The sequence below is a fragment of the Microcaecilia unicolor genome, chromosome 5 (genome assembly GCF_901765095.1).
Source record: "Microcaecilia unicolor chromosome 5, aMicUni1.1, whole genome shotgun sequence".
NCBI classification, from domain to species: domain Eukaryota; kingdom Metazoa; phylum Chordata; class Amphibia; order Gymnophiona; family Siphonopidae; genus Microcaecilia; species Microcaecilia unicolor.
Genome location: NC_044035.1, coordinates 37298116 through 37316800, shown reverse-complemented (window position 1 = coordinate 37316800; position 18685 = coordinate 37298116). Strand labels below are relative to the sequence as shown.

General features: G+C 47.1%; 1 protein-coding gene across 3 annotated transcripts in view; it reads right to left on the bottom strand.

Moving 5' to 3' along the window:
* The window catches only part of COL17A1 (collagen type XVII alpha 1 chain), a 169466-nt gene that overhangs the window by 32172 nt on the left and 118609 nt on the right, over nucleotides 1-18685 (bottom strand). For all 3 annotated transcript variants that reach the window (XR_003942098.1, XM_030202785.1, XM_030202786.1), the window contains 8 exons: nucleotides 18278-18304; nucleotides 17825-17869; nucleotides 13104-13181; nucleotides 10157-10204; nucleotides 6901-7038; nucleotides 4523-4609; nucleotides 2420-2536; nucleotides 41-130 (listed from right to left, as the gene is read on the bottom strand). Coding sequence is in view for 2 of the 3 variants with exons in the window: in XM_030202785.1 (XP_030058645.1) it covers nucleotides 41-130; nucleotides 2420-2536; nucleotides 4523-4609; nucleotides 6901-7038; nucleotides 10157-10204; nucleotides 13104-13181; nucleotides 17825-17869; nucleotides 18278-18304 (630 nt within the window). In the remaining variant the exon portion in view is untranslated. The remainder of the gene's footprint in view (nucleotides 1-40; nucleotides 131-2419; nucleotides 2537-4522; nucleotides 4610-6900; nucleotides 7039-10156; nucleotides 10205-13103; nucleotides 13182-17824; nucleotides 17870-18277; nucleotides 18305-18685) is intronic.

The following is an 18685-nucleotide window of genomic DNA, read 5'->3' as shown; positions in this document are numbered from 1 at the left end:
GAGACTTGTGCATTGATTACTGGATATAATTGCTTCTTACTTTGGAGCAGAGCTGTTATATCACCATACGATAGTCCAGGGAGACCAGGAGAACCAGGTGGACCAGGGACACCAATACTAATCCCAGAATCTATAAAAGTATAACAGCAAATATTAAATAATAAAGAAATCTCTTTCAGTTCCATAATTACTGTGTTGTTTTTTCTAGTAGGTAGTGAGATAGCCCAGTACAAAAAACAAGTACATTTTCAAAGACTTTAGAATCAGGAGTTATGCTGACAGATCAGCTGAATCCGCTTATGTTGACTTTCAGTTGCCTACGAAACATATGACCATTCTTTTATGTGGACTTTGAAAAGTGTGACCATTCTTTCAGACCACAAGCACTTTTAGTAGAATTAAAAGGAGGCATTCTGGAGGCATTTAAAAAATGTATGTATGTAACGAATGTGCATAGTTTATACTGAAACTAACTTGGGGGTCCTTTTACTAAGGTGTATAGGCACCTACGTGCGTCCAATGTGCGTCAAATTAGCACTACTGCCCGGCTACCACGTGCCCCGGGTGGTAATTCCATATTTTGTGCGCAGCTAAAACACGCAGTAGAAAATACCGTGGCGCTTACCTGGCAGTAATCGGCAGTTTACACGTGTAGAATGCTTACCGCACGGTTAGCGTCTGAGACCTTACCGCTAAGTCAATGGGTGGCGGTAAGGTCACAGGCTGTGCGCTGGTTTTAATTTTGCCGCACATCCATTTTCTGGCACAAAACAAATGCCTATTTCCAGGCGCACTGAGGAAATGGACCAGTGCGCATCCAAAACACACACACCTACAACAGCGAAGGTCACTTTTAGGCATGCCTTAGTAAAAGGACCCCTTGGTTTGTAACGACACCTTGATTTGGCATGACTTAAAACTAGGGACATACTTTATACTCTTATAACCTTCAAAGAAAAGCCATATAGACACTTTAAGGGGCACCTTTGAAAGGATGCCCAAGTCAGAATTAGGGTGTCCCGCTCATAATGGCAAAACAAAAGAAACTCTGTTCATCTCACAGCCATTTTTGAACAGGAAAAACGTTGTGGTTTCCTGTTCGAAAATATCTGAGAACATCCAAAATGAACAGCCATTTTCCAAATGAAAATATCCAAATTATGAACACGAAAAAAACAAAACAGGGACAAGAACGTCTGTTTGGCAGCATTTGTACAACAATGGCCACACAGATCTCCCTGCAGAGCAGATGGGCAGCCTAACGGTCAGCGCAGTGGACTTTAATCCAGGAAATCCAGGTTCAAATTCTGCAACTCTGTTATTTTAAATGGTGAGCTCTCCATAGACAGGGAAATACCTACAGTGCATTTTTTCTAACGAAAAAGGTGCCGGTACTCAAATGCCAGGCCACCCTTCAGGGGTGGGGTGATCACTGAGGGACCCAACCCACAATAGCCAGACCCCCTGAAACCAGTCACAGAATCTACAACAAGGCAGAACTGGTGTGTAGAGCCTGAGCTCTTTCATTAAAACTTGGAGACCATGGGTCAATTTTAGCAGACAATGGAAAAGGTGGTGGTACTCAGTGCCCCCAAGTACCACCTCAGAAAAAGCCGTGCACCACCTGAATAGCCCTCTGGCTTGCAGGTGTCTTTAATAATTAGGTACAGTAGTACATCTCTCTTTCTGGAGGATTCACAATTTAAAGTTTAAAAATAGAAAGAGAGTTAAAATGGGATTTGAACCTGGGTTCCCTGATTTATGGTCTGCTGTACTGACCACTTGCTGCTGCGTTCAAAATGCCCACAGTACCTGATGTTGTCAGGGAGCCCTAGGTTCCCTTTACAGTGTCACTTTCAGGAGTGAGGGAGGGACACACACGCTCTTGCTATTTGGGACAAACTACAGTGTAAGATGTCTAAATTCTGCCTTTTGAAAATTGCAATCTGGACATTTTTGGTAGATGGACCTTTTTTGGCCATTTTGAGCTATCCATCTGCTTTGAAAAGAGCACTTTTGTGGTTGACTATAAGACTGGTCTGTACAGGCTGTAAAGTACACATGCGTGTTTGATGCTAAGCGCCTAATTGAAAATGTACTGCGTATTGTGCTAGATTTACTAGAGTGTGCATTTTAATGCAAATAACACGCCTTGTTAGCAGATGATACCTGTGGTAAATAATGTGCCTTAATACACATTAGCATTCAGTAACAACTTTTACTAAACCCAACCCAATGTATATCTTTTATAATAGATCTTTAAATGTAATGTCAAATTGTAGCCCTAAGTCATTTTTTATCATCTCTATTCGCTTATTTTGAATATGTATGTTGTGCTAAATCTTATAATCCTTTGGTGTAGCAGGTCAGGTTTAAAAAAAAAAAACCCAAACAAAACAAAACTGAGATTAATGCATACTGCTCATGTAGGTCATAAGTCGGCTAGCCAGCTCGGAATAATCCAAGGAGACGGAACCACCTCCAGAGGGCCCTGGTGGACCAGGAGGACCAATGAGGTACTGACGAACATCATCTCCTGAAATACATAAGAAAAAGCACTTTGCAACTTCTGATATGGCATTGTGATTCTCTAAGTGCATTCTATGGCAAAGAACACATGAACTGATATTCAGAGAACTATCCAGGTAACGACAACTGTTATTGTCCGTATAAGTCTGCCCAGCACTATCCCCGCCTCCCAACCACCAGTCCCGCCTCCCACCACCGGCTCTGGCACAGATCGTATAAGTCTGCCCAGCACTATCCCCGCCTCCTGCCACCGGCTCTGCCACCCAATCTCGGCTAAGCTCCTAAGGAATGGATCCTAAGGAGCTTAGCTGAGATTGGGTGGCAGAGCCGGTGGCGGGAGGCGGGGCTAGTGCTGAGCAGACTTACACAGTCTGTGCCCTGAAAAGGACAGGTACAAATCAAGGTAAGGTGTACACAAAAAGTAGCACATATGAGTTTATCTTGTTGGGCAGACTGGATGGACCATGCAGGTCTTTTTCTGCCGTCCTCTACTATGGTACTATGCTACTATTGGGATATTATCGGGAAAGTGCTGGTGAAAAGCCTTACAGGCCACTTCAGTGCTCTGCAGATAGTTCTGGGATAGCGCACGAGCAGACTGGCAAGTTAGCCGGAGAGTGGTGATGTTCAGTCTAGTCAAATAACTGACCTGATAAACTGAAGCCACCGAAACAGCTGTCCTAAATTTATCCGGCTAGCTGTCTGCATAGCAGTCTCAATATTGCCACTCCCCTCTCTATCCGTGTATTCAGAACCCATTTGTAATACGAATAGTGGTGCTGAAAATGATCTTTTTACGGACCGCCACCAGTGATTTTAAGAATGCTGACCACAGCATTTAAATATTGACAATGTTTACTGATATATTTGCAAGTTTGCTTTCGCTTGCAGACTGGATTGTTGCAGGCGCTGATTTCCTGCCTTTTTTGCCAGTCTCTCTTTTGTTCTGTTCTGTTTGTGCCTAACCAGCTCCGGCGCTCCCTATCTGGGCCGCTGCTCTCAGGTTGCATTATAGAGATGTGTAGTTATTTCAAATGACGTTTTGTGTCGGTTTTATATGTGCTGTATGAAAATAGCATCTGCTAAAAATGCTTTAGTGCCTGCTGTTTGTAAAGGGGGTGCATGAAAAACATTTGAGCATGTGCTACCGTGTTTCCCCGAAAATAAGACACTGTCTTATATTAATTTTTGCCCCCAAAATGCGCTAGGTTTTATTTTCAGGGGCTGTCTTATTTTTCGGGGAAACATCGGGGTTGGATCAGGGTTGGCCCGCCCGCCCTCCGTCGCTCCCGGAACTAACCTTAAACGCCTCCTTTCACCTTCGCAGCAAGCAGCAGCAGCAGGGCAGGCCACTCCTTCCTTCCGTGTCCCGCCCTCGCCTGACGTAACGTCCGTGAGGGCGGGGCACAAAAGAAAGGAGAGGTCTGCCCTGCTGCTGCTTGCTGCGAAGGTGAAAGGAGGCGTTTAAGGTTAGTTCCGGGAGCGACGGAGGGGGGGGGGGCCCGGTGACATTGGGTGGGGGGGGGGGCGGCCCGGGGGCGGCCTTGTCCGGCTCTCAGCGGCCCTGCTTTCAAACAAAAATTTGCTAGCTCTTACTTTCGGGGGAGGCCTTATATCTACCAATTCAGGAAAACCTCTACTAGGTCTTATTTTCGGGGGATGTCTTACTTTCGGGGAAACAGGGTATTTGCAAATTGCACGCACTAAGAATAAAAAAAATGAATGCAAACAAAGCAGAATAAATAAAATAAGAAATGAATTCAAAAGGCTAACACAATGAAGCCAATTTTACAGGTTCACCTCCAAAGCACATGATGAAAAGGCCTCACAGAACACGCTAAGTCTCTATTGTTAAAAGTAACTCAAGGTAGCAAACTCAGCCAGACCTTTCATGGAATATAAGATAGTGGCCTTGTTTCTTTACGGTAGTTCATGAGCACAGCTCTGTGACAACAAAAGCATCTGTATCGTCAAACACATTACCCAAACTTACTTTGCAGTAGTAAAATGATTTCATCAGAAATCCCTGAGGCTCCTGCAGGACGCAGTGGCCCTGGCAAACCAGATGCGTACCCAATACCTAAAAGAAAACAAACCCCAGTATTTAATTACATACATGAATCTAACAATCATATGGTCTTGTACATCAATGACCCGACACGGGCTGTGTTTCGGGGCACAGTGCTTCCGTCAGGGGTCGCTTGATGTCAACAGTGCAATGCAAAGGGATGACAGCGTAACACCTTTACTGCATCGTCTGCATTGGCGAAGCAAGAGTTAAGTTTAAAGCTCTTGTTCTGACTCACAAGGCCTTTTACTCATTAAACCCTAGTTACTTATCGAATTTAACAATTCCTTACACCGCTCTGCGAAATCTTAGATCCCTAACAGATAATAGGTTAGTTATTCCCCCTCTTGCTAAGGCTAGATGGGAATCTACACGGAGATCGGCTGTTTTCTATTTGTCCCCTTCCCTTTGGAATGGCCTTCCAAAGGAGATCAGATTAGAGAAATCTTACATCCATTTTCGAAAACTTTTGAAAACCTTCTTTTTTATAAGCTATGTAGAACAGAATTTAGCTTAAGAGATAAGGTCAAAAAAAAGAAAAAAAGAAAAAAAAAGGGTAGCTTAATTGTATATTAGATTTTTAATTTGTATTGGTTTTTATTATGTAGTTAATTCTGATTTGCTGTGCTTTCCTGTCATGAATGGAATTCCTTTGTTCGTTTATTTGTATACATTAGTTGTTTTTATACATATGTAAACCGTTCTGTTTTGGCAGTTGCAATAAGATACGGTATATAAATCGACATAAATAAATAAAATAAAATAAAAGGTTCCTATTTTCTTCACCCCCCCCCCCCCATGCGCTATTTTCTATTTTAGTAGCGCCGTCGAGTTAGTGCGGGAGCCCTTACCACCACCTCAAAGGGTGGCGGTAAGTGCTTCCCCCCAAAATGGCCGCACGGTAAGTGGTTCACTTGCCACACAGCCATTTCTTGTCGAGAAAAAAAGACAGCCTTTTTCCTGCTGCTGTAAAAGGGGGCCTCAGTGCCTGTCAAAAGCACGAGATGATGCTAGCGCAGGCCCCCTTTTACCACAGCTTAGGAAAAGGACCCCATAACTGGTTATGTGTTAGCCGCCTCTGGAAACCTGGAAATTCAATGCTGGTGGCCTGGACAAGGCCCAGCATTGAATTCCCAGGTTTAACCAGACCCGACCTTCTGCTTTTGTGGGTCGTTTCACTCTGAGAAATCAGGATCTCCCTCCTGGACCTCCCATCCAGCGACAGCAGGAAGTGCCTTCATAAAGCACCATCTCCTGCTACCGCTGATCCCATGCCCCGCGGCAGCAGGAGATGACGTTTCATTAAGGTGTTTCCTGCTGCCGCTGGACGGGGAGACCACTCCTGTAGCTGCTGTCACAAATCAGCCGTGCTGGGGGTGGAGAATGGGCGGTCATGGGTGGAGCTGGGTGGAGCAATGGGCAGGGTGGGGCGGAGGACAGACCCTAAAACTCCCGCTCAGCGGCTGGGCCCCCTTGGCAGCTCTGTTTAACTCCGGCAGTGGTCAGAAATTGCTGATCATCGCCGGCTGAATATCCGGCCCAAAGAGGAAGGCAGAGCAGTGAAACATCTGAAGCACCACAGTTTCTCACCTTCATATCGAAGATGGCAATTCACAATGGTGATGAGGACTCATGAAATATTGTGTTACACGACAACATTTTCAGGTACAGATACGGTGACCAGAACTAACCTCAGCAGTGGTTACAATGAAGCAGCAAGTTTTGACTCGTAACCACTCGCCTCCACCTACCCTCCTCTCCTCCTTCCTGTACACATTAATTGATTTGATTTGCTTACTTTATTTTTTGTCTATTAGATTGTAAGCTCTTTGAGCAGGGACTGTCTTTCTTCTATGTTTGTGCAGCGCTGCGTACGCCTTGTAGCGCTATAGAAATGCTAAATAGTAGTAGTAGTAGTCTCAAGGAGTATCAACATTCCATGTAGAACCCCAAAGAATAGCAAGATTCTGGAATCCTAAAGAGTGACAAGATTCCATGCAGAATCTCAAAGAGTAGCAACATTCCATGTAGAACCCCAAAGAATAGCAAGATTCTGGAATCGTAAAGAGTGACAAGATTCCATGCAAGATTCGTAACCACTTTGTAACCACTCGCCTCCACCTACCCTCCTCTCCTCCTTCCTGTACACATTAATTGATTTGATTTGCTTACTTTATTTTTTGTCTATTAGATTGTAAGCTCTTTGAGCAGGGACTGTCTTTCTTCTATGTTTGTGCAGCGCTGTGTACGCCTTGTAGCGCTATAGAAATGCTAAATAGTAGTAGTAGTAGTAAGTTACTTACTCTGAAGGTACTCAGCAATGAACTGCTGGATTTCCTGAGAGCTACGTCCGGCAGCTCCGGGTGGACCAGGAGGGCCAGGGGGACCTGGGGGTCCCTGGGTCCAGGAACCTGAACTTGAAACTGAACCTGAACCTGAAACTGGGGGAAAGAAAGAAACATTGATTCTGCATCTGTACTACAGGAACAGATAATAAAGGTGAACTTAAGGGTATAGCCTTAAACTCAATTATTTTAACTCACAAACCTCAGTCATAATTAGAAAAATGGCCCCTTTAGTGATAAACTGAATTTACCATTTTGTTTGGCCTGCCAGTTTTCTCCTGGGGCAGGGATCTGGTGCCCTGAACCCTCGTTTGCAAGAAACCTGTGGAGTTGTTCTCTAAAATTATAGATGACTAATTTTAAAGGGTATTTCTGTGGATGGAGCAGCATCTCACATGCAGAAATGACCTTTTTATAAACTGTGCAGAGTAAATGCACTTAAACTTATGTGTGTATCTCCTGCATATATATATAAGGTCATCCCACCTGGGTGGAAGTGGATAGCATGTAGTTCGAAGGAATGTACACATGGAAGGAGCGTGGATGGGGGGGGGGGGGGACACATTTACATGCACAGATATCAGAATGCTGTGATCTACGTGCATTCTGTAGCACTCTAGGAGCCCTGTTTACTAAGGTACGTTAGTGTTTTTAGCGTGCCTACCAGGGGCGCAGCTACGTGGGGCCATAGGGACGGGCCCCCCCAGATTTGACCCTGCTCCTCGCTGACCCTTTTGACCCCCCTTCCTGCCGCTGCTAACTCTCCCCCGCCGCCGCCGCCATTGGGTACCTGTGCTGGCGTGGGTCCCCAACCCCCGCCAGCCGAAGTTCTCTTCAGCTGGTCTCCGGGCCGGCGCGTTGTTGCAGCAGATGTGGAAGCCTTGGCTTTGTTTCTGTGTGAGTCATCCTGACGTCCTGCACGTTCGTGCAGGATGTCAGGACGACTTACACAGAAGAAACAGAATCCTAGGCTTCCACATCAGCTGAGAAGGACTTCGGCTGGTGGGGGTTGGGGACCCGCACCAGCACAGGTACCCAATGGCGGTGGCGGGGGACTCGGGGGGAGGGTTGGTGGCAGCGGGAACGGGGGGTCAAAAGAAGAAGGGCACCGGGGGGGGGGGGGGCTACAATGTGCCCCCTCACCTCGGGCTCTGGCCCCCCTCCCGCCGAAGTCTGGCTACGCCCCTGGTGCCTACACTTAGCCTGCGCGCTAACCATGCAGGCGCCTATAGGGATATTGTAGGCACGTACACGGTTAGCGCTTGTACGTGGTTAACACGTGATAAAACTTTAATGCGCTTATAACGCTGCTTAGTAAACAGGGCCCTAGGTGTGAGCAATTATACCAACTTTATGGCTGGGGTAAGTGATTGCACCTACAGGGTAAGGTGGGGGGGGGGGGAAGTAACCCCCTAGAGTTTTTTTTTGCCATTTTCTCAGCAACCACTTTGAATTTCAAAGCAAAAGTTTATATACTTATTTAGTCATCATACTTTACTATTAAATAACATTTAATTATCTTAAGCTATGTTGACGTCACTAACCTTTTAGCGTTACTACCAAGTGATTTTTGCATGTTACAAAATGTTCGAGCTAAAACACAGTAAAATAACGGCATTCAAATTGCTAAAAGTGTCCACCCGCAGCTTTAACACAGGCCTTCAGTCGCGTTGGGAAGTTCTTAACAGCCATTGTTGATCGGTCCCTGTGGCAGGCAGTCCCAGATCATCTGCTGCGCTTCCTTGAGTTTGGCGATTGTTTGCGGCTTTGGGTGGAGCTTGTGATAGGCCTCCAACATCACTCTCCAGACAAAAGTCTACATCACTGTGACATCATTAACAGTAAGCTGGTACCCCATTTTTCTTTTTTTCAAATCACTGTAATTTTACAGTGCAAACATTTTTGAACGCGCAAAAATCGCTAGGTGGTCAAGTTAAAACTTGTGTAACCGCCGTATTTAAAGATAAGCTCATCTCGGGAGGCTAGAGGGTCAGCCAAACAGAGGGTACGGTTTCTGAAGCTCTGGGGCCCATGCCTGTTGGTTTTGTCCCCCAAGGGCAGGAGTTTGGTGGTTAATGGGTTATAGTCAGGGGTTGGACTTGGATAGTGTTAAGTAGGTGGGGGGGGGGGGGGGGGGGGGGTAGGGTTACCATATGGCTCCAGAAAAAGGAGGACGGATTGAGCCAGCCGGGTTTTACTTCCATTGCTTTCCATTGAAAGCTGTCTCAATTACTTCCAATGAAAGCAATGGAAGTAAAACCCGGCTGGCTCAATCCGTCCTCCTTTTTCTGGAGCCATATGGTAACCCTAGGGGGGGGGGGCGGTGAATGTGGCTTGCGTGTTAGGTAACAGGGGGGTTGGGTAGGAATATCTTGTTGGGAGGCTAGGGTGATGGTGGGGCGAGTATCGGGGGGAGTTCCTTGGGAATATGGGGATGGGAGGGAGGGTGGGTGGAATAAAGGGGAATTGGTTAGACTGGGGGGGGGGTTAGGGTGGGGGGGGAAGGGTTAGGTGGGAAATGGGGTGTTAGTAATTGATCTTGGAGGATAATGGTTGTCTTTTCCAGTGGTGGCGGGAAGTGTTGGTTGGCCTTATGTTTCCCGGCTGCTGGTTTGGGATCGGGTATTTAGTACTTGGTATGAGGGGGATGAGGTTTGTAGATTGTTTGTGCTTTGCTTTATTAGTACCTAAAGGATGGATTAGATAAAGCATAGGTAAAAAGTGGGGGTTAAAATGTTAAAAGTTTGATGACTGTTGGCAGTGCTGTATTTTTCCTGTGGCCATTTGCCGGTTGTGAAATTGCACAGATGTCAATGTGGTGAGTTGGATTTGTTCTATATAACTTGTCATCAATAAAAACGTTGAAACATAAAGATAAGCTCATCCCACTCAGCGTATAGATGTGGATATTAACAACAAATAAAGCTGTAAAATTTCATGTTGAAATTCCGAGCGGTTGCTGAGAAAACAGCAAAAAAATCTCTAGGGGGTTAGTGGTTATTTTTTTGCCTCACCTACATGTTATTAACGTTACATTAGTATTTTATAAAGATTGCACATGTACATTTCGGAAGCTCTAAAGAGGCGTGTTGTAGGCACCTAAACGTAGATGCCCCTTTACAGAATGACCCTCTTGCTATGTGGTTAACTGCAAAACTTTACCTTACTTTAGTTAAAAGGCCCCCAAAACGTTCCATAAAATCTTTCTTCTTACCTCGTGCTGCTCCTGGGATGCCGGGTGCCCCTGGAACACCTGCTTCACCTAAGAAAAGAACAGAACTTCCATTGGTGGGAAGAGAAGACAGGAAGTTTTGAAGCCGTACTACCAGTTCCGTTTTTCAAAATATCGAATGGTCTCATTTCGGGTTTCACTGCTTCTTGTCTCTTGGTTTTGTACCTCTCTGCTTTCTTTACTGTCCAAATTTGTATTTCTTAAATCCTCATGCTTCTCTAATTATGATATAGTGCACAAATGAGTGGGAACGGCAGGGGCATAGCTACGGGTGGGCCTGGGTGGGCCCAGGCCCACCCAATCTCCACTCGGGTCCACCCAATTTAGGCACCAAAGTGCGCAGTCTTTCTTCTGCAGCTCAGCCACCTCCCATCTGCTTTTAGGCAGCTCTCCCAGGCGGTCCTCTTCCTCCTAAAATGTTCTTATTTTTAGTGCGGATCGGGTCCCGAATGTGGATGTATCGGTATGCCATTAAGGGCTGCATGTTAGTGCCGCTACTCCCTCGCCTCCATGGATGTAGACTGGGGGGGGGGGGCGAGGGGGCATTGCCCCCCCCAAACGATGATGACAACCCGCAGCGGCGAACTGGCGGGCGGGGCGCCACTCCAGTAGTAAAAGCAGTAAGCAGCCAGGTTTAACTCCGTCCTTCACTTCCCTGCCCTCTCAGCATCCCGCCCGAAAGGAAATGACATCACAGGAAGGCGGTACGCAGAGAGGGCAGGGAAGTGAAGGACGGAGTTAAACCTGGCTGCTTACTGCTTTTACTACCGTTGGCCGCCCGTTCACCACTGCAACTTTGGTACCAGGGGCTGTTGTGTCGGCGCTGCAGCGATTACAACAGTCTGCCTCGGAGCCTCGGCCTTCCCTGCCACAGGTCCCGCCTATGCGGAACAGGAAGTTGTACCAGAGGAGGCGGGACGTGTAGCAGGGAAGACCGAGGCTCCGAGGCAGACTGCTGTTATTGCTGGCTGCAGTGCCACTACCGGCAGAGATCAACGTAAGGGAAAATTGGACTGTGAGGAGGAAGGAAAAGGGAGAGACGCTGGAACTGCGATGGGGGGAGGGGTGAGAAAAGGAGAAAGATGGAGGTACTGTTCTGCTGGACCTTTGGGAGGAGAGAGGTGATGGAACCATGTGGGTAGGGGTGAATGGAGGGCAGGAGGAGGATCTACAGGATGGAGGGAGAGAGGTGCAGGTCCTGCTGTGCTGTATATTTGGGGGGGTGATGGACAGAGAGGAAGAGGTGCTGGATTTGGGGGGGAGGGAGAAGGGATTGTTAGATGTGGATTAGCTGGTAAGAGGGAAGAAGGGAGACTGGACTTGGGGAAAGGGGGAGAGACACTGGACCGTGAATGGATGATAGGAGGAAGGGAAGAGAAAAGAGGAGTGAAAATAGAAAGAGAGGGTGCTGGAAGAGGGGAGAGTTAGCAACAAAAAGAAACAAGAATAACAGGATGAAGAATGGGATGATTGGAGTGAGGGACATGAAAAGCTGTAGGTAGATGTGGTTGAATAAAGGAGATTGAATACTACAAATGAAGTCTGAGCAGACTGAGAGAGAGAAAAATAAATGAAGGAAAGCTGAAGGGAAAAGATCAAAGTCAGAGATGGATATAGGAGAAGAAGTGAAGAAGACCGGAAGGGAGAGAAAAAATAGGAGATGGACTGGAGATCTTGTAAAGAATGAAACAGTCAAACTACGTCCATGCTCGCCTCGCTAACTTCCATTTTGTAAGCTGCTCAGCCTTGCTGCTCCTCGCAATGCTGCATGGGAAAGGCTGCCGGCTGTGTTGCGGCTCCTCCACTGTGCCAGATCACGGGTGCCCTCGCTGTATCACGTTACAATCAACCTTTTGATATTGATCGATTTCCCCCCCCCCCCCCCGCACCATCTGCAAGCAGCTGCCCAGGTAAAATAAATGTTTTTTAATTTTAACATGTACGACGTGTAATCAAAATGAATGCTGGCTGCTGGTAGGCTTCTGGGTGGAGGGTGAACTTTTCATTGCCTAGGGCAAAGAATGGTATATTTAATCATTAAATATACTTTTGTCCTAGGCAGTGAAGAGCCCATCCCCACTAGAAACCCACCAACAATAAATTTTAATAGTGTTCAGGTTAAATTTTAACAGATGGTGGTTGTTTTGGGTGGGGATGGTCTGCAGTGCCCAGGTTAAAAATTAAAAAGTTTTAAATTTTATGTAGATGGATTTCTGGGTTCAGGTGGACTCTGCAGTGCAGCTGTTGGGTACACTACTTAGAAATCCATCATCAAGTGCATTCTAAAGCATAATTTTGTAGTATCCCAAGAAACACTACTCATACCTATATACACAGTGCCCACCCATATTAGCTCTGGGCCCACCCAAAATGTCAGGTCTGGCTACGCCACTGGGGAACGGAGGAAGGCTAGACAAACCTCAGGGTCGATGAGATTAAAAATTTATTGCTATGATACATATAAAACAGTACACAATAACATAAAATTAGTACTCAAGACTCGACACGGCACCGTGTTTCGGCATAAAACGTGCCTGCCTCAGGAGTCTGACAATATATATATATATATGCGTGTGTGTTACGTGGAGTGTCAGGATGCTGTATGAGGTTTGCTCCTGCAGTTTACTGCAATAAGGTAGACTTTGCATCAAGAACTGAGAAAAGTTGACTATCTTTACCGGTTGAAAAAATGCTTTACTTTCACTTTTTTTGTTATATTTGTACCCCGCACTGTCCCACTCATGGCAGGCTCAATGCAGCTTACATGGGGCAATGGAGGGTTAAGTGACTTGCCCAGAGTCACAAGGAGCTGCCCGTGCCTGAAGTGGGAATCAAACTCAATTCCTCAGGTCCCCAGGACCAAAGTCCACCACCCTAACCACTAGGCCACTCCTCAACTCTTTCACTGATCTTTCACTTTCGCACTAACCTCTTTCTCCTGGTGGTCCTTGTGGGCCTGGAAGGCCTGGATTGCCGGGAGGTCCCATAGGTCCAATTACTATTTGACCTGAAAGCAAGTAACCTGAATTGTAATCATATGAGCACAAAATGCTAGCTTCTCTTAAAAGCATTGCAATTGGCTTTTCAAATCCAGGCAATGCTGTATGATCCACAAGCCTAAGAACATTTTAAAGAATGTGAACATTTTGTCCTGCCCTCTTCCTCTGGCACCCAGGTTGAGCTCCCTCACTGGTGCCCCGTTGCTCAGAAGCAAATGTGGGTGCTACAGGCCTTTAGCACTGGACCAGTGCCCGCACTTCCAAGTGCACAGAAGGCTTGGAGCGCGGGAACTAACACAGAGCTGAAGAACAGCACAATGAGCATGCAAATGAGTAAATTTCCTATTTCCTCTGATGCAGAGTAAACACTGCAAATCAGTGGTGTTCCTTGGTCGGCTGCCACCTACCCCTGGGTGCAGCATCCCCCTTCCGGCGCATCACTGTCCACCCCCCCCCCCCCCAGTGCATCACTTCCAGCCCCCCCCCCCCCCCGGTGCATTCTTCTTACCTGCTGGGGTGCTGGGAGCAGCCACACGGCTGTCGGCACTGCAGGTTCCCTGCTCCCTCTGCCCCGGAACAGGAAGTAACAGCAAAGGGAGCAGGGAACCGGCAGAGCCGACAGCTGCACGGCTGCTCCCTGCACCCCTCCTGCAGCGTGCACCCGGGGCGGACCGCCCCACCTCCCCTCCCTCGGTACGCCACTGCTGCAAACTCTATGCCAGCTTGGAGCTGGCGTTAGGGTGTCTACACAGGCAGTGAGCAAATGCAGTTCAGCAGGCTTTTCTTCCCCGGCTTATGGACAGCAGAGCTGTTAGCAACAACCTGCCAAAGGGGGACTGCCACCGAGCCAGAGAAAGAGAGCGCAATGCTTTGGCCTGCATACTTTGGGTTTCATCAGCGGCAGGGCCATTGCTAGACAGGATAAAACCTTACACTTATAACCCAAAACACCCAAGAGAGTGAGAATAACCACAAGAAGACGGTGCCCACCAAGCCAAGCTTTTAGCAGACTGACTTGCCAGATTGATACCCAGTGTAGTCACCCAGCTTGTCTATTACTTGAAATGGCCCAGCTAGTAACCACTTCTCACCATGGTGTACTCCATATCAGTGGTTCTTAAACCTGGTCCTGGAGGCATCCCAGGTTTTCAGGATATCCACAATGAATATTCATGAGAGAGATTTACATGCGGCGAAGGCAGTGCATGAAAATCTCTCTCATTAATATTCATTGTGGGTATCCTGAAAACCTGACAGGTTGGGGTGCCTCCAGGACCAGGTTTGTTAACCTCTGCCATAGATGAAAAGGGATCACCTCTTTATTTTGTCCCTTGCTGAGGCCACCCCAGAGACAGGATCAATGTGAAAAGCCTTCCCCTTCTACTTGTGGTATATCAAGTCCCCTTTCCCTTTCCCTTTCCCCTTAAGGAACAATATCAGGCACTCCAATCTCCTATCTGCTCACACCATACAAAATATTTCAACCCAGTCCTCAGGGCACACCCATCCAGTTGGGGATTTCAGGATATCAGACAACAGTTCAATAAACAGTATGGGCTGTATATCCTATTAACTAAGGTAATCAAATACTACAAATACTGGAAAACAGCCAAACTCAATCTCAAAGGGTCATACAAAGAGTACATGTCAGCAATGCCCTTTTTTTGTATATTACTTTGTTTAACCAATGGGAAATAACCTCAGAAGCCAAGGTCTCTGCCAAGGTCTGACCATCAGGACACTAATCTATATAAATAAAATCCCCCCTCAGAGTTCTGAAGCTCACTCTATCTGTGGCAGTGAAGCCCTGAACTCCTGTCCTCCTGGTAGGCAAGGCTACTATTGGGACTACTCACCCTCAGTACTCAGCCACGCCCATCTGCTCCCTATAAAACTCACCCTCAACGTTCTATTGGCTTCTGACGTCACTGAAGCCAAGGTTCGTATGTTCGAAGCTCTGAAGCCTCGAAAAACACAGTCTCTGGGCCCCGCCCTCGTGTCAAACGTTATGACGTTGAAGGCGGAGCCGGAGCAATTCACCGCCCTCGCGTCAAACGTTATGACGTTGAGGGCGGAGGCGGACCAATTCACCAACATCGACGACGGGTCGAAAAACACAGTCTCTGGGCCCCGCCCTCGCATCAAACGTTATGACGTTGAGGGCGGAGGCGGAGCAATTCATCGCCCTCGCGTCAAACGTTATGACGTTGAGGGCGGAGGCGGAGCAATTCACCGCCCTCGTGTCAAACGTTATGACGTTGAGGGCGGAGGCGGATCAATTCACCAACATCGACGACGGGTCGAAAAACACAGTCTCTGGGCCCTGCCCTCGCGTCAAACGTTATGACGTTGAGGGCGGAGGCGGAGCAATTCACCGCCCTCGCGTCAAACGTTATGACGTTGAGGGCGGAGGCAGACCAATTCACCAACATTGACGATGGGTGGGGGGGCGGGGGGGCCACAGGAAAGCCTTGCTAGCGCCCGTTTCATTGGCTCCAGAAACGGGCCTTTTTTTACTAGTTATCTATAAAAGATTTATGTGCCTGTGATCTTGTCTCTTTCATAGGGTGGATTCTTCCCATAGGCAACCAATCTTGCAAAACATTACTGAGAAAAACTTTCCAAGCCACAGCAAAACTTAAGTGAATAAACTTAGCTTTCAAACGACTGGCTTAACACCCCGCACTCCAATTGGTGACTTTCAATTTTATTCAGCGGGGCCCAGATCGTTTCACCCACTTAGGGGCTTCATCAGGAGCCACTCCACTACTGCATGAATGTTTCAGGGGTATAGATAGGATTACTTCAATTCTAAACTCCTACTGATCACAGAAAGAGACAAGATCACAGGCACATAAATCTTTTATAGATAATTAGTGTCCTGATGGTCAGACCTTGGCAGAGACCTTGGCTTCTGAGGTTATTTCCCATTGGTTAAACAAAGTAATATACAAAAAAAAAGGGCATTGCTGACATGTACTCTTTCTAAGACCCTTTGAGATTGAGTTTGGCTGTTTTCCAGTATTGATATCCCCATTGAATTCAATGAGGATATCCTGAAAACCCCAACTGGATAGGTGTGCCCTGAGGACTGGGTTGAAAACCCCTTAAGCAATGCAGTTTGGTAAAGAGCTCCTCACTCCAACTGTTCTTGATTTGCTTATTGTTATGTCTCATTGCTGGTAACTGCAGTCTATATTCAGCCAGATGATTTTTCTGGAACATACCAAGCTGTGTGACACCCCCTCCCCCGATTTTATTTTAGTTACATTTGTACCCCACGGTTCCCACTCATGGCAGCCTCAATGCGGCAGGCAATGGAGAGTTAAGTGACTTGCCCAGAGTCACAAGGAGCTGCCTGTGCCAGGAATTGAACTCAGTCTTCAGTTCCCCAGGACCAAAGTCCACCACCCTAACCACTAGGCCACTCCTCCGATGCCCCTGCAACACAGCCAAGGAGACAATGGACAGAGCAAGTCCCACTTCCCTTGTGCTCTGACCAGCCACACCCCATGCACAGCCCTGGGTATTGCTCTGGGGTTTTTGCATTGAGATTATATAACCAGTACATTTTTTTCTAGTGGAAAAGGTGCCGGTACTCAAATGTCAGGCCACCCTTCAGGGGTGGGGTGATCACTGAGGGGACCCACCCAGTGGCGTACCAAGGGGGGGGGCGGTCCGGCCCGGGTGCACGCCGCTGGGGGGTGCCACAGCGCACGCCTGTCAGCTCCGAGTTTGCTAACTTCGCTCGTTCGCTGCAGCTCCCTCTGCCCCAGAACAGGAAGTAACCTTTTCCGGGGCAGAGGGAGCTGCAGCGAACGAGCGAAGTTAGCAAACTCGGAGCCGACAGGTGCGCGCCGCGAAACCCCCCCCCCCCAGCGGCATGCACCCGGGGAGGGTGTCATTTCGCCGGGGGGGGGGGGGGGGCGCATCAGCGATCCGCCCTGGGTGCCATCCAGGCTAGGAACGCCACTGGACCCACCCCACAATAGCCAGGCCCCTGCAACTAGTCACAGAATCTATGACAAGGCAGTATTGTTGTGTAGAGCCTGAGCTCTTTCATTAAAACATGGGGAGCATGGGTCAATTTTAGCAGAAAATGGAAAAGGTGCCGGTACTCAGTACCCCCAAGTACCCCCTCAAAAAAAGTCCTGTATATAACATGACATGTCCTACCAGTATAGAGACCAATTTTATAGAGAACATGGAGATTGGAATTGAGATATCTAGGCAGGAACGTACTCAGTTCCAGTAGTATCTTAGAAGAGGCCTAGCTAACGCAGAGCTTTTTCTAAAATACCTGTAGGAGAGCACATACATTTAGGCATTTTAGAAACATACAATGGATAAAATGAATGGCACAACCCTGGCAGTTTTCACGTGGTTGTAGCTCTGCTTCGGCATTTACACCAGGTTTTAGTTGGTGTAAGTGGCCACGACCAAATATAGTCACAGAAAATAGGTGCTGGGCATATTCTATAAAGTACACCAAAATGTATGCGTGTTCTACAAACTGCGCCTACATTTAGGCATAGTATATAGAATACGCCTAAGCTTACTTTTTTTTGGCACTGATTTTTTAGGCGTCATAAATAGAATCTAGCTCTTTATGTGCAATAGGTTTGTTAACGGCAGGAAAAAGTGAACTGACCTTCACGTCCTGTGACTCCTGGGAGGCCTGGCTGTCCGGGTTCACCTGTTAAAAATACAGATACATGAATCATGAGCCTGACTGCACTATGGAAGTGCACTTCAAGCATTTTCACTGAAATTCACTGCCAACTCCAGACTTCGTTCCTTTTCCCTCGCGGCACCTTATGCCTGGAATAGACTTCCTGAGCCTGTACGTCTAGCTCCATCTCTACCTGTTTTCAAATCTATGCTAAAAACCCACCTTTTCACCACTGCTTTTGGCTCCTAGCCACTACTCAATTGCCCTCCCCTTGTTCCTTTCTCACCCAGTACTTCCCTCGCCCTTAATTGTCTTGTCTGTCTGTATTTTTTGATTGTAAGCTCTATTGAGCAGGTGTTCAGCACTGCATGCATCTGGTAGCACTATACAAATGCTAATAATAATAAATTCTGAGCTATAGGTCGCATTTACCTTGGAATCCTTGTCGCCCTCGTTCACCTATACAAAGGAAGATAAGAGTGTTAGCTGTTGGATGTTCTATTCACAGTTCTGGTTAATCCAATGTCCCGTTCACATTAGTATAATGTAACATTCAGGTATAGGGGATTTCACTGAACTGCGTGTTCCGATGCAGTTCTCAACACTAGTTTCTCTCTCTTTAATGAGCGCTGAATCCTATTTCACTGTACTGTGCACTGGGTTTGTATGTGGGTGTGTGTGTGGGGGGGGGGGGGGGGGAGTCTTTTCGAATCCCATTTTTTTTTACCTTTGAATTTTTATTGAAATAACATCTCAAACATAACAACGAGCCATTGGCTCCAGCACATGACAATGCAACAATTTAATTTTTATTTTAACATTATGCCTATAACCCTTTTA